Raw genomic sequence first — 15,034 nt, 5'->3', positions numbered from 1 at the left:
CGCCTTATAGCGACTTGGGGGCAGGGCCGCGGGGGACTGACCAATGGAGAGAGGCCGTGTGGGGGCGTGCCCGGGGCGGGGCTCCAGGCCCCCAGCTCTATGCAGGGGCTCCCAGAGCGCCCCACAGTTGTCGTAGCAACTTGGGGGTGCTGACTACACAAGAATTGAGCTACTTTCCTTGGCCCTCACTGCTGTTGTTCCAGAGACGGTGGAGGGCCATCACAGCCCCCCAACCTCTTCACCCAGTAATCTTGGGCAAGTCCTCAAGGTCTTTCTTTTTGCTTTTAAAAATCTGCCACTTAACTAAGCCAGGAGAGAGGTCGGCTCATTCCTTTCGATCCCCATTTTACAGATGAGCAAAGTGAGGATCAGAATGCTTAAATCAGGAAATTCCCTAGCAGTCCAGTGGTTAGGACTCTGCACTCTCACTGCTGAGTGCCCGAGTTCAATCCCTGGTAAGGGAGGTAACACCCCAAAGCCGCGCAGCGCTGCCAAAAAAAAAAAAAAATGTTTAAACCACTTGCCTCGGCTCACCTAGCAATTGAGGGAACTGATTCAAACCCAGCTCTGCCAGACTCCAGAACCCTGGCGTTCATTGCCACAGTTGAAATGACCACCCATGTGGGCATGACCCTTCTTCCAGGAGATGCAAAAGAACAGCATGCCCCAAACATCCCAGGGACCCCCCAGTCTGACCTCGAGCCCCACCATACACAACATTGTGTTAGCAGGTGGCCCTGAGGTTCCAGAGCTGTGAAAACACAGTCCCCTGGGCCCCTGCCCACTTGTTCAGCCCCATCCAGCCTTCCCACGCTTGCCCTGGGCTTCTGCCCCCTCCCCGATTATCTCAGGCCAGCGTGAAAAATTGTTTGGAGCTCTGAAGCAATCAGGTTTAATTTAAACCTTCCCCAGGACAAGCTCTGGCAGGAATCCACTGGTAAAATGACACCCTGGGCAGTGGTCAAGGTTTTATTTCCAGTTAAGTCCAGGGATGGGGAGGGGAGGAGGAGATCAAATCCCAATGGCTATCCATTTGGGATTTCATGGCATACCTCTCCTTTCCTCCTTCTGCATCCTGGAGACCTAGGAATTTTACTTGAGAGATGCAAGGAGCACAGTGAAACCATCTACTTCTGTTCAACAATTATTTATTAGTGAAGCTCCACATGATGCAAAGAGCCAACTCTTTGGGAAAAACCCCGATAGTAGGGAAGATTGAGGGCAAGAGAAGAAGGGGGAAGCAGAGGATGATCTGGTTATTAGATAGCATCACTGACTCAATAGACATGAATTTGAGCAAACTCCAGGAGATTGTGGAGGACAGAGAAGCCTGGCGTGCTACAGCCCATGGGGTCACAAAGAGTCAGACAGGGCTTAACAACCACAATCCAGCCTGACTCCAAGCTGAGTGATGCTAGGTAAAAGGAAATCCAGTCCCAGGTCCTGCACTCAGAAAACCACACACAAAGCGGGGAGACAGAGCCAGATTGAGACAACTTCAGTGTGGGGCCAGGGCAGGCTGGAGGAGCCAGAGACCAAGAGGTCTGAGAGATAGAGGGAAAGAACTTTCTGGAAGAGGATACAGTGTGAGCAAAGGCAATAAGGAAGGAAGGTTCAAGGTGTGTTTCTGGAAGCCTGGACGAAACAGATCCCAGAAACTATGGGAAGCCCAGTCTCACCCTTAGAAGGGGGAACTATTTGCTAAGTGGGGTGCACTGGCCTATGAAGACTTGCCTCCCCACCCCAGCCTCATGCCCCACCCCGGGCTTCAATGGGACCCAGCCACAGCCAGGAGCATCTGGCCCTTCAAGGCCTCAGGGCCGGCACAGCGTGTGTGATTCCGGAAGAACATCTTGTCTTCGTTGGCCACCAGCCAATGATAGAGGTCGGCCAGGTTCTGGTCACAGATCCAGGGGTTGCTAGAGATGTCAAAGCCATCCTTCAGGTTCCCGGCAGCCTTCCCCAGGGAGGTCCAGAGGCCCGTGGGCACCGTGGTCAGCAAGTTGTTGGAGAGATCCAGCATGTCCAGTTTCTGCAGACCTCGGAAGGCGCCGGCCGCCACCGAGGCCAGCCTGTTGTCATTCAGGAAGAGGTAGCGAAGTTTTGGCTGGGGTGCCAGAAGGCGCTCTCCAAGCACCTGCAGTCTATTGCCTTCCAGACGCAGCCGTTCCAAGTTCAAGGGGCCCCTCAGAAGGTCAGGGGGCAACGTCTGCAGCTGGTTATTGCTAAGATCAAGGGTGAGCAGGTCGGTGAAATTCTCCAGGAGCCCAGGGGGCAGAGACTGGAGCTGGTTCTCGGACAGGTCGAGATGTTGTAGGGCTTTCAGGCCGTGCAGCCACGAGGCTTCCAGAAACTTCAGCTGGTTTTCCTTCAGCACCAGAGTGCAGAGGGCAGCTGAGACCCGGAAGAGGCCAGGGGGCAGCCGGGTCAGGGAATTGTGGGTCAGGTCGAGCACCTTTAGCTGGGGCACGGGCAGCAGGAACTTGGGGGAGAGGTTCTCCAGTCGGTTGGTGGAAAGGTGGAGTTCCTGGAGGTTAGGGATGCCTTGGAGGAAGTCGGCAGGCAGCTGAGTCAGGTTGAAAAACTCCACGGCCAGAAAGATGGTGTCAGCTGGGAGGCTTTTGGGGATTTGGGCAGGTGGCTGGCAGGAGATGGAGCTGCCATTGACCGAGGAGGACACCAGACAGGCTTCAGGATTTGGGGTGACCCCCTGGGCTGAGACTACAAATAGCAGCAACAGGAAGAAGATTCTAGAAAGATGGGAGTCCCAGCCCACCAGGCTGCAGGCAATGACAGAAAAGACCTTAATAAGTCAAAATTAAGATATTAGATATCCAGCAAGATTAAAAATACACCCAGAATCTGCCTGCTTCTTACCATCTCTACTCTCACCAACCTGGACCCTGCCACTTCTTTGCTGGGCTGGAATAATGGAGTCACTTCCGCTCTTAGCTTCCACCCTCGCTCCCCCCGCCCCCCAGAGCTGCCCGGAGTAACTCCTGTTCCAGGAAGAATTCTAATTCTATGAAAGCCTGAGTTTCTTAGTCTGACCCTTAAATACTACCCTTTCCTAGTGCCAGTCCAACCTCAATGCGCTATTAATTATTTGCAGTTTAACTTGCTAATTTCTTCTGCTCTCACTTGTTTCTTGGGTTATTTCTTAGCTCCCTGGTTCCGTGTTTTGAAGGCAGAGCCCACAAACTTTTATTCATCCTGCAAACCGCCAGCTCCAATGCCCCCTCCTTTCCACAAAGCTTTCTTGACCCTCCCAAGAAGAAAACTGTTTCCCCTTGGGAAACAGTTGGGGCTTCTGCTCCTCATGGTCCCTCCAGCAGTGATGCCCCAAGCCCAGCAGCACTAGAGACCACCTGAACACCCTTGGTTGCTACAACCCATGGACCACTTGGGGTTCCTGTGCTGTGTGTATGTGTCAACTACAACTTGGCACCTACCGTCTACCTCTACAAGGATTAACTCATGTGCTGCTGCAGCTGCTGATTTTCAACAACCCCTGAAAGGAGTTCAGGGTGGAGAGCAGAAATGAGGCACTCTGTGCTCGGGGGTGAGGGGTGAGGTGGCAGTGGGCGGGGACAACTGACAGGACAGGTCTTCAGGTACTTACTTCCAGGAGCTAGTTTTATGCGCCCAGTCCTTGTATCTCCTTTTATCTAGAAAAGCACTAAAATCCTTCATAGTGACGAGTGCTCCCTGTGACTAGCAGAAAGTTTCTACCAAATATATACATATATATATATATATATAGGCTTGATTGCATGTACTCCCCCTTCACAAAATCACATCTATACTGACCTCCCCCCCTGCCTCTTTGGAGCAGTCTCTCAGAGCTATCTGAGGTGCTGTTTCCCAGGTTGCAGTCCTCATTTTGCCCCAAATAAAACTTAACTTATGTCGACATATGGGAGTGAGTCTGTCCATTGGAGCAGCCTGACTGTCAGTCTGCTCCAGCCTGCAGGCCAATGTCTGAACCTGGAACTTCAGTGGGTCAGACAGATTGTCCGTATGTCTCCGCAGTGTTGATATCAGTTCTGCCCAGGGCGGGTGGGGTGGGGACCTACCTCTGTTTTCGCTCTGGGTTCCAAGAGGACATGGTGGCCTCTCTCTTTTCCATCCAGGTTCCCTGGGTCTGGCAAGGTGGCCTTAGACCTGTCTAAGCTAGGGGCAGGGGCAGCAACCATAGGGAAGTCTCCACCCACATCCTGTTCCGGATAGGGGCTGACCTGAGCCAGGCAGGGCAAAGGGAGGGGTCAGGATTGCAAAATTGCTTCCTGTCAAGGGGAGGACAGGAAGAGGGCTGCCTACCCCCTTCTTGACCCTGTTTCTGCCTAGTTTTTCTTTCCCCGAGTCCTGCTTTTGGAGAGTGGGTACCCAAGGGTCTTTGAGGCTGAGTTCCCACATCTCCTAACCTAGGAATCAAGGGTCAGGTTTGCAAGGTGCCAGTCTGTCCTGAGGGATGGGGACGTCTCTTGGAGCAAGAGGTACTATTTACAATAAATTTGAGCAACCTGGAAGCTCAGTGGAGAGAACAACAACAACAAAAAAAAAACATTTGTCTTAAATTCATGAGATATCCTTTTATTTTTTTAAATAAAATCATTAAAAAAAAATAGAATTCAAAAGCAAGTGATGCCAAAAGTCTCCACAGTCTTTGAACGATGGCCCGTGATAAATTGCTTCAGTCATGTCTGACTCTTTGCGACCCCATGGACTGTAGCCCACCAGACTCCTCTGTCCATGGGATTTCTCGGGCAATAATACTGGAGTTGAAGGAGGAAAGGAACAGGCCGAACTGACTCCATCTTGAAAAAGAAGGAAACTCCATCTTACATTCCCAGTGAACTTTGGACTATGTGCTTGGTAGCCATGGAGATCACATACCTATGGCCAAACAGGCCTCCCCGACTGATAGACCCCCCCATACCAAGATTTCCCTTCACCAGAAAGAATGTAATAATCCCCTATGTAGTCAATCACCTTTGTAATCTTTATGGGCCCATTGGTGTAGGTTACAATGAATAACCAGCTGACCCTTCTGATTATGAATCATGGCTGTAACCTGATTTTGTCTCCCTTTAACATTTTCCAGGCTAGGTTTAAGGAATTTGGGGATGTGGGCTTGAGCACATACACTTAAGGTACATAAGGTTTTCACAAAAGTCAGTCGGGATCCCTGGCTAAAGAGGTCACCCTGCCTAGGACCCACTGGTGTAATAAACTGCATTCCACAATCCACACTGTCCTTCTGAATGAGTTTGTTTCCCGGAGCATTTGCCTATAGCATTTGGTGCATTGGTGGTATACTGGCGAGCATAGCTGCTTTCCAAGCAGTTGACCTGGGGAACTCCTCACTTTGAGGAGACAAGTCCCATTTGGGGCCACTCCGAGGCCTCACGGCTCGGATCTTCTAGAGGGGCGAAGGTGCCTCGCCCTTCTGGAAAGATTCCATTCCTCAACGCCTGGATCTTTCATGTTAGTGCGTAGTGGATGACAGCAAGGTAGTTGAGCACTCAGGTAAGGAGGTTCCCACCCAGCAGGGTGGAAGAGGGGGCATGATAAAACCCCCTGGGAGGGAACGGGAAACATTGACCGTGAATGTTACAAGGAGATGATGTCTGCTAATCTCGAGGTAAATTACTACCAGGCGATTGCGAGAGGGATTTTGGGGGAAGAAACTTGGTCTTTGTGTGCTGGTATTCTGCCCTCCCTGAGGAGGTGTCCCATCTGCTGTGAAATTCTTGACCCCCTCAGAATTGTCAGGCTAGAAGGAGGGGGATACATAAGTGAGTACGAATTGGCTTTTCCAGAGACAGCCTGGGATGTGGGATATTTAACCCATCTGTGTTTTCATCTGCACCTGATCAAGCCCACCAAGGCAGAATGGACTTTAAAAGTTAACAGAGAAACAGTCCTGGACCACATGGTATTCTGGTTTGGCCATGCTGACGGGCAGGTGACGGCCATGGTGACGGGCAGATCCCTCTGGGATCTGGCAGGTAAGGTTCTTCTCACCCCAATTAGGAAGGAGGTGGAATGGCGATTTACATGTTTCATTGAGTGGAAATAACAGAAGTACTTAGGGTACCAAGAACTTTATAGACAGAACGAAAAGCAAAAGTAGAACAAGATCCGAGAAGGTAAGCAAGATGTGGGGAAGTGAATCTAAGGCAACTATATTGGAGTGCATGATTAAAATTTTTAAGAAGGGATTTGGAGGAGACTTTGGGGTGAAGATGACGCCTAACCGCCTCCACATACTCTGTGAGGTTGAATGGCCCCCTATGGGAATAGGATGGCCACCAGAGGACACCATGAACTTAAAAACAGTGGAAGCAGTCTATACAGTAGTCACAGGAGAGCCGGGTCACCGGTATCAATACCCATCTATTGACTCATGGCTGCAGTTAGCTCAAGACCCTCCTTCTTGGATGAGGTTTTGTATACAGAAGAGAAAGGGGAAAATATTAATGGCACAAAAATTAACTGGTGAAAAAAAGAAATTCTATAGGATTTGGATGCGGATGACCTGCCCCCTCCCTAATACTAAATGATAACTCGCCCGCTGCGGAGTGCTCCACGAGGACCGGAGGCCGCCTTAACCCCCGATCCAGGGCCAGGTGAAGTTCCCGCAGCAGCCGCTGCCCCTCCGCCAGCTTCTCTGGAGATCGGAGATCGTAGAGCTGCCATTCAGGCAGGCAACCTGTCCTTGAGTGAGGAGCCTCTGGTCAACGGGCCCCAGGATTCCGTCTCAGCGGGACCTCCCAAGCTGTACCCGCCCCTCCCGGTGAGTATAGACGAAAAGGAGGAAGGAAACACAGGAATTAGACAGAGGCTGCGTTCTGCTCAGGAACATGGGGTAAAAACCCCCACTGCAGATGCCCCTCAGAGAGGTACAACAGCTCCCAGCTCAGGACGCAGAAGGACATTACCACCAGCCTCCCCTAGTCTATTGTTACCAACCATTTTCCTCTATGGATATATTAAACTGGCAGAGACACACTCCTCCATACTCAGGGGAGCCACAAGGTATGATTAGACTAATGGAGACAATTTTTTTCAAACCCACCGCCTTACATGGGATGACATAATCCAACTGCTAGTCTCCCTTTTCAGCCCTGAAGAAAGACACGGGATCCTAATTGAGGCTAGAAAATGGCTAGGAGAAATGGCACCTGAGGGTAGGGTAAACCCACAGCGGTGGGCAGAACTAGCCGCCCTTGATGAGAGGCCCAACTGGGACTATAGCACAGAGGAAGGAAGGGGCACCTGGAGAGATTTGGGGTGGCTATTTTACAAGGCCTCAAGGCGGAGGGGGGGGGGCCTGAAAACCTATGAATATGGCAAAACCCTCCAAAGTGATTCAAATGGAAACCAAATCACCCTCTGAGTTCTACGAAAGACTGTGCGAGGCCTATAGACTTTAGACGCCAACAGATCCAGAGGCCACTGGGTCTCAGATGGTAATAAATGCAGAGCTTGTGTCTCAAGTCTATTCCGAAAATGTCAGATGAGGGGACACCAAGTGACTCATGAATTTTTATACATCCCTAAATGCTCAGTACCTTTGTTGGGAAGAGACTTACTGTCTAAATTGGGGGCACAAGTGGCCTTTTCCCCCCACAAAAGACCCACTCTTTTAGTGGGCGCAACCACCTATTTACTCTTCTTCTCGGTAACCCCTCAAGATGAAAGGAGGTGGCACCATCTTCCGGAAGGGAAACGAGATGAGTTAAACAGTAGAGAGAGAGAGAGAGAGAGAGAGAGAGAGAGAGAGAGAAGTTAACTCTACAATTCCCTGAGGTCTGGGAGGAAGACAACCCCCCCAACCCCCCCACCCCCGCTCCGGGCTTGCAAAACAACAAGCCCCAGTGGTAATAGAACTCAAACCCGGTACAATCACATCAGCATCAGCCTTGGGCATGCCAGACCTTGCTAAGCTGTTTACGTGACTGAAGAGGAAAGGGTGGCTATGGGGGCGTTGACCCAGACCATGGGGACATGGGACAGACCCATGGCTCATCCCTCGAAACGGCTGGACAACGTTGCCACCGGGATGCTTACGGGCAGTTGCTGCGGTTGCCTTACTGGTCCAGGAGGCAACCAAGTTGACTTTGGGCCAAGATTTGATCATAAAAGTCCCCTATGAGGTAAATACTCTCCTGCGAGGGGACTCCCATAAATGGCTGTCGACATCCCGGATTACTCAATGCCAGGGACCATTATGTGAGAAGCCCCATGTTACTATTGAGCCTTGTCAGGCCCTAAATCCGGCCACTATCCTTACTGTGGGAGAAGGTGGGCCCTCACGTGATTGCAAGGAAATCCTAGAAGAAGTTTATGCCAGCAGACCTGACTTGAGAGACCAGCCAATCCTGGACCCAAATTGGGTCCTGTACACCAAAGGCACCAGCCTGGTGAAAGAAGGACGACGACTGTAGGGATATATAGTAGTCACGGAAGAAACCATCACTGAGGCTAGCTCTCTGCCATCACACTGGTCTGCTCAATGGGCCAAGCTATAGGCTCTAATTTGGGCCCTCTAGTTGTCAAAAGGTAAGAAGACAAACATTTACACAGACTCTGGGTATGCTTTTGCTACTTTACATGTACATGGGGCTTTATATAAAGAGAGAGTTCTTCTGACAGCCAACGGAAAGGACATTAAAAACAAAGAAATCTTGATTCTATTAGATACTGTATGGGAACCTGAAAAGGTAGCAGTGATGCATTGTCGGGGTCACCAAAAGGAAGACACCCCACAAGCACAGAGAAACCGACTAGCAGAGAAAGCCACAAAACATGCAGCTGAGAAATTTGGGGCTGCTAGTGGCGTATCTGTCAGAACCTCTCAAAATGCCTGAGTTAACTTTGACTCTCCCACAGTATACCCTGGCCCAAGACCAGCTGGCTGAAGCAGAAAGGGCCACCAGAAATGAAAAAGATTGGTGGGAACTGTTGGATGGCTGGTTACTGGTACCCGAGGTATTAGCCCCCACGCTGGTAACTCAGGTTTACCAGGCAGCTTGCTTGGGACATGACAAAATGGAAGAATTAATTCGAAAATATTTCTTAATTCCACGACTTTCCTCCTTATGTAGAATGGAATCCTGGAACTGTTCTGCTTGCTGACAGGTCAATGCTGCCCCTGGACATAAGCAAAAACCTCTAGGAATACAGTTAAAAGACACTCTACCCTTTGAACATTTAGAAGTGGACTTTACTGAGATTAAACCCTGCCAACACTATCTTTATTTACTGATCATTGTATGCACCTTCTCAGGATGGGTAGAGGCCTTCGCCACCCAAACTGAAAAAGCAAATGAAGTGGCTCACTGTCTCCTTCGAGAAATAATCCCCAGATTCGGGTTCCCAACCAGTATAGGATCAGACAACGGCCCTGCCTTTGTAGCCGACTTAATTCAACAGGTATGTAAAGCTGCAAATAGCAAGTGGAAATTACATACGGCATATAGGCCCCAGAGTTCCAGAATGGTGGAAAGAACCAATCAAACTCTTAGAGAGACACTTTCAAAATGGATCATAAAGACTGACGGTTCATAGATGGATTTGCTTCCAGCAGCCTTACTCAAATTAAAGTTAACCCCGCATTCCCACGGTTATTTTCCTTATGAAATTATCTATGGGAGATCCCCTCCTATAGTGAGACAGGTGTCAACAAACTTGCCACAGATAAGGGGAGGTGAGATTTCACACAGATGGAACAACTGGGTAAGGTAATAAAATCAGGTAACTAAGTTTGTACAAGAAAGAGTGCCGTTCCCCATTGGGGAACAGATTCACGAGTTTGTGCCTGGTGATCAGGTGTGGGTTAAGGACAGGAAAAAAGACTCCTTGGCCCCACATTGGAAAGGTCCACATGCTGTTGTTCTAACCACATCTACGGCAGTTAAAGTTGCAGGTATCACTCCCTGGATCCACCATACGAGGGTGAAGAGAGCATACGACACAGACCTGGAGGATGCCGAGTGGACTATGCAAAAGGACCCCGCTGAGCCCCGTGAAACCAAGATCATCTTAAAGAAGAAGAGGTGAAACTCTACAATCAACTGCTGCTACAAGGACTTGCCAGTATCATCTTGAGACTAACCACAGTTTCAGCACCAGGAGGGACCTGTGCTATAATTAAAGTTGAATGTTGTGTATAAATTCCTGACTTCTCTGGCAATATATCAGCCACCCTAGATGACATGAAAGGTCAGGTAAAAGCTATGATTGATGATAATCTTCCTTTTTGGACTTTTGTTCTATCATGGGTAAAGGGTGATTGGTGGAAAACTATATTAACCATTGTTAAAGTTGTTCTGTTGATTCTGTTATGTGGACCTTGTATTCTCCAATGTGTTGTTGACTTTGTATCACAGAGGCTGACTTCATTTATCCAAATATATACCAGGAAATCTAAAATGCAGTACATTCCAATGAGTGGTACTCACACTGGAAGTTGAGAGCGTCAAAGGGGGTAACGAAGGAGGAAAGGAATAGGCCGAGCTGACTCCATCTTGAAAAAGAAGGAAACTCCATCTTACATTCCCAGTGAACTTTGGACTATGTGCCTGGTAGCCAATGGAGATCACTACCTATGGCCAAACAGGCCTCCCAGACTGGTAGACACCAGATTCCATACCAAGATTTCCCTTTGCCAGAAAGAATGTAAATAATCCTCTATGTAGTCAATCACCTTTGTAATCTTTATGGCACCGATTGGTGTAGGTTACAATGAATAACCAGCTGACCCTTCTGATTATGAATCATGGCTGTAACCTGATTTTGTCTCCCTTTAACATTTTCCAGGCTAGGTTTAAGGAATTTGAAGATGTGGGCTTGAGCACATACACTTAAGGTATATAAGGTTTTCACAAAAGTCAGTCGGGGTCCCTAGCTAAAGAGGAAACTCTTGCCTAGGACCTGCCGGTGTAATAAACTGCATTCCACAATCCATGCTGTTCTTCTGAGTGAGTTTGTTTCCCAGAGCATTTGGCTATAACAGAGTGGGTTGCCATGTCCTACCTGCAGGGGATCTTCCCAAACCAGGGATCGAACCCAGATCTCCTGCATTAGCAGGCAAATTCTTTACTACTGAGCCACGGGGAAGCACAATGGTCTGGGAGGGACTAAACCTGGTTCTGAATTCTAGCTCCACTGTAAACACTTTGTGTTGTGAACTTGGGCAAGTGGCTTAAATTTCCTTGGCCATAGTTGCCCCACCTGTGAAGATGATCTCAGTCTCTGAGGGCCCTTCTTTTCTTTATTTCTTCAGCTGATGCTGATGTGACTTTTGCTTTGACTCTTTCTCCTTTCATAATAAATGCATCTGGAGGCTACGAGTTTCCCTTTAAGAACTGCTTTGGCTGCATCTCACAGGTTTGGCTATTCAGTGCTTTAATTCCCATTAAGTTCTAAGCACTCAGGTGTGATGTAGTACCTATTTTTTTCAAAGAACTTTATTGAATTTGTTACAGCATTGCTTCTGTTTTATGTTTTGTTTTTTTGGCCCCGAGGCATAGTGGATCCTAGCTCCCCAACCAGGGATCGAACCCACACTCTGTGCATTTGGAGGTCAAGTCTTAACCACTGGAATTCCAGGGAAGGCTGGTGATGTATTATCTTTATCTGTATGCCTGGCTATTGCCTCTCTTCCCCAGCCCAGTCTTTAGTCCCTGTTTGTTTGTGAGGATGATAAAATGGACACAGAGGCTGAGAGGGAAACAGGCAGGGTGGCATAGACAGGCACAGATAAAGAAGAACAGATCACCACCTACATAAATACACAGACATAGACAGTGACAAAGCGACAGGGAAAATACGTAGACAGAACCAGAAACATGGGCAGAACAAGACACAGAGCTGAGAACAACAGATATGCAGAGATGGACACACAAAAACAGGCAGAGGACATGAATAGATGTCTTTCCAAAGAAGCTATACAAATGGCCAACAGGCACACGAAAAGCTACTAAACACCACTAATCATCAGGAGAATATAAATCAAAGCTACAATGAGGGGCTTCCCTGGTGGCTCAGTGGTCAAGAATCTGCCTGCCTGTACAGGAAACACAGATTCAATCCCTGATCCAGGAAGATCCCCCCTGCCATGGAGAAACTAAGCCTGCGTGCCATGACTATTGAGCCGGTGCTCTAAAGCCCGGAAGCTAAAAATACTGAGCGCTCATACCTCAGCTACTGAAGCCTGTGCGCCACAGCAGAGAGAAGCTACTGTGAGGAGAAGTCCATGATGCACTCCAAGTAGACAGTAGCCCCCACCTGGCACAACTAGAGAAAAGCCCATGCAGCAGTGGAGGCCCAGCACAGTCCACAATATATAAATTTTAAAATACTAATAATTAAAAAAAAAACCCACAAGATGTCACCCACACCTGTTAGAATGACTTCATAAAAAAGACAAGAGATAACAAGTGTTGGTGAGGATGCAGATAAAGCGGAACCCTTGTATGCTGCTGGTGGGAATGTAAATTGGTGTAGCCGCTATGGAAAATAGTATGGAGGTTCCTCCAAAGAATTAAAAATAGAGCTGCCATATGATCTGGCAATCTCACTTCTGGGTATGTGTCCAAAGGAAATGAAATCAGTATCTTGGAACAGATATCTGACCTCCCATATTCATTACGGAGTTACTCACAATAGCCAAGACGGGGAGACAACCTAAGTGTCCATCCGCAGATGCAAGGATATAGATGTGGTGCATATATATGATGGAATATAATTTAGTCATAACAAGGAGGCCAGTCCTGCCATTTGGGACAACATGGGTGAAACTTGAGGGCATTATGCTAAGTAAAGTAAAAGTCAAAGTGTTAGTCGCTCAGTCGTGTCCAACTCTTTGTGACCCCATGGACTGTAGCCCACCAGGTTCCTTCGTCCATGGGATTTTCCAGGCAAGAATACTGGAGTGGGTAGCCATTCACTTCTCCAGGGGATCTTCCTGATTCAGGGATCAAACTCATGTCTCCCGCATTGCAGGCAGATTCTTTACCGTCTCAGGCAGAAAAAGACAAATGCTGAATGATCTCAGTTATGTAAAATAACCACATTCATAGAACCCCAAGAGTAGAATGGTGGTTGTCAGGGGCTGGCAGGGAGATGAAGGAAAGGGAGAGATGTTAGTTAAAAGGTAGAGAGTTCTAGCTATAAGATGCATAAGTTCTGGGAATGTATTGTACAGCATGGTAATTAGTTAACAAGATTGTACTGTTACACTAGAGTTCCCCCCCCCCCCATTTAGTCTTTTTTATAAAGTCTTTATTGAATTTGTTACAATATTGCTTTTGTTATTTTTATTTTGGGTTTTTGGCTGAGAGGCATGTGGGATCTTAGCTTCCCACCAGGGATGGAACTTGCTCCCACTGCTTTGGAAGGCAAACTCTTAACCACTGGACCACCAGGGAAGTCCTTGTACTGTATACTTGAAAGATGCTAAGAATATATCTTAAATGTTCTTACTACACACACACACACACACACACACACGCACACAAAGTTACTATGTGAGGTAATGGATATGTCAACCTTATTGTGATAATCATCTTAACAATGCATATAAAATATATCAAATCATCAAGATACTCACCGGACACCTATACAATGTTAAATGTCAAATATATTTCAATCAAGCTGAAAAAACAGACCCACAGGTTCATAAGGAGCTGCTAAGATACTGTCTTGGTGTTGTGTGTGTCTTTGTTTAAATCAGTCTTCCCATGAAAAGGGAGGATGGTGACGGTGGGGGGTATGTCTGTCCTGTTTATGACTATGTCCCCAGAGCCCAGCATACAATAGGTGCTTAATCGACTCAGGCTGGAAGGAAGAGCTGTGAACTGTAGCAATGTAATGCTAAAGCAATTTCTTAAAATGAAATCAGATCATGTCCCCTGTTTAAAAGTCTCTGATGGCTTCCTGTCCCACTTAAAATTCCGAAGGCTGGAGGGAGGGGGGAGTGGGGAGGGAGGGTTTAATGGGGACAGAGTTTCAATTTGGGAAGATGGATAAATCCTGGAGATGGATGGTTGACTGAACAACAATGTGAATCTGCTAATGCCACTGAACAGAACACTTAAAAATGGTTCAAGTGGCAAATTTGATGTATATGTTATTTACCACAGTTTAAAAAAATTTAGGGACTTCCTTGGTCCAGTGGTTAAGACCCCTTCTTCCAATGCCGGGTGCATGGATTCAATCCCTGGTTAGGGAACTAAGATCCCACATGCTTCCTGTGCAGCCTAATAATAATAATAATAATAATAATGATAAATTTTTAAAAAGGGAGCTAACATTTAAAAATGATTGCACTCTTCACTAGCAAGGCCCTGCCTGCCTGAGGGCCTGTGCTCCTCACCCTTCTCACCTCCAGCTGCTCCCCTTTTATCCAGGCTGCTGCACCCACACGAATTGCCTCCACCCTCTTCCAAGCTTGTTCCTACCACAGGGCCTTTGCACTGGCTGTTCCCTCTGCCAGGAACATTCTCTCTGCACATCTTCTCATAGGTGCTCCTTCTAGCCCATCACATCTCAGATCCTGCAGAAGCCCCACCCCGCCCCAGCACATTATCTGATTTTTCCTTCATTACCTGCAACCGTGGTCAGTGACTAAGTCATATCTGACTCTTTGCGACTCCATGGACTGTAACCTGCCAGGCTCCTCTGTCCATGGGGTTCTCCAGGCAAGAATATTAGAGTGGGTTGTCATGCCCTCCTTCAGGGGATCTTCCCCACCCAGGGATTGAACCCGCGTCTCTTGCATTACAGGTGGATTCTTTACCCGTTAAGACACTTGGGAAGCCCCTTCCTTCATTACACCTATCACTAATTTAAATCAAGTCCTAATTCGTGTGTGTGTGTGTGTGTGTGGTCGGTCTCCCCCACTAGGTTGTGAACTCCATGAGGACAGGGGTCTTGGTTTCCACACAGTGTCCAGCACACAGTAGGTGCACAATAAATATTTGCTGAAGGACTAGTCAGAGACTGGTGCCTGTACAGATGGAGA

General features: G+C 48.0%; 1 protein-coding gene across 1 annotated transcript; it reads right to left on the bottom strand.

Moving 5' to 3' along the window:
• Positions 1–1,133: 1,133 nt before the first annotated feature.
• Positions 1,134–4,209, bottom strand: LRG1 (leucine rich alpha-2-glycoprotein 1). The gene is made up of 2 exons (XM_043911904.1): positions 4,077–4,209; positions 1,134–2,780 (listed from the first exon to the last, which is right to left on the bottom strand). Exons 1-2 carry the CDS (start codon positions 4,127–4,129, stop codon positions 1,769–1,771), a joined length of 1,065 nt encoding a protein of 354 aa, XP_043767839.1. The 5' UTR covers positions 4,130–4,209; the 3' UTR covers positions 1,134–1,768.
• Between the last annotated feature and the right edge of the window lie 10,825 nt (positions 4,210–15,034).

This window comes from Cervus elaphus, chromosome 9 (genome assembly GCF_910594005.1).
Source record: "Cervus elaphus chromosome 9, mCerEla1.1, whole genome shotgun sequence".
NCBI lineage: Eukaryota > Metazoa > Chordata > Mammalia > Artiodactyla > Cervidae > Cervus > Cervus elaphus.
Note: the sequence above shows the minus strand (reverse complement) of the source record. Positions and strands in the feature narration are given on the sequence as shown.

Coding starts and splice junctions, on each gene's coding strand:
- LRG1 (XM_043911904.1), bottom strand. CDS start 4,129: ATGGAAAAGAGAGAGGCCACCATGTCCTCTTGGAACCCAGAGCGAAAA. Junction 2,781..4,076: donor AACCCAGAGCGAAAACAGAG/GTAGGTCCCCAC, acceptor CATTGCCTGCAG/CCTGGTGGGCTGGGACTCCC.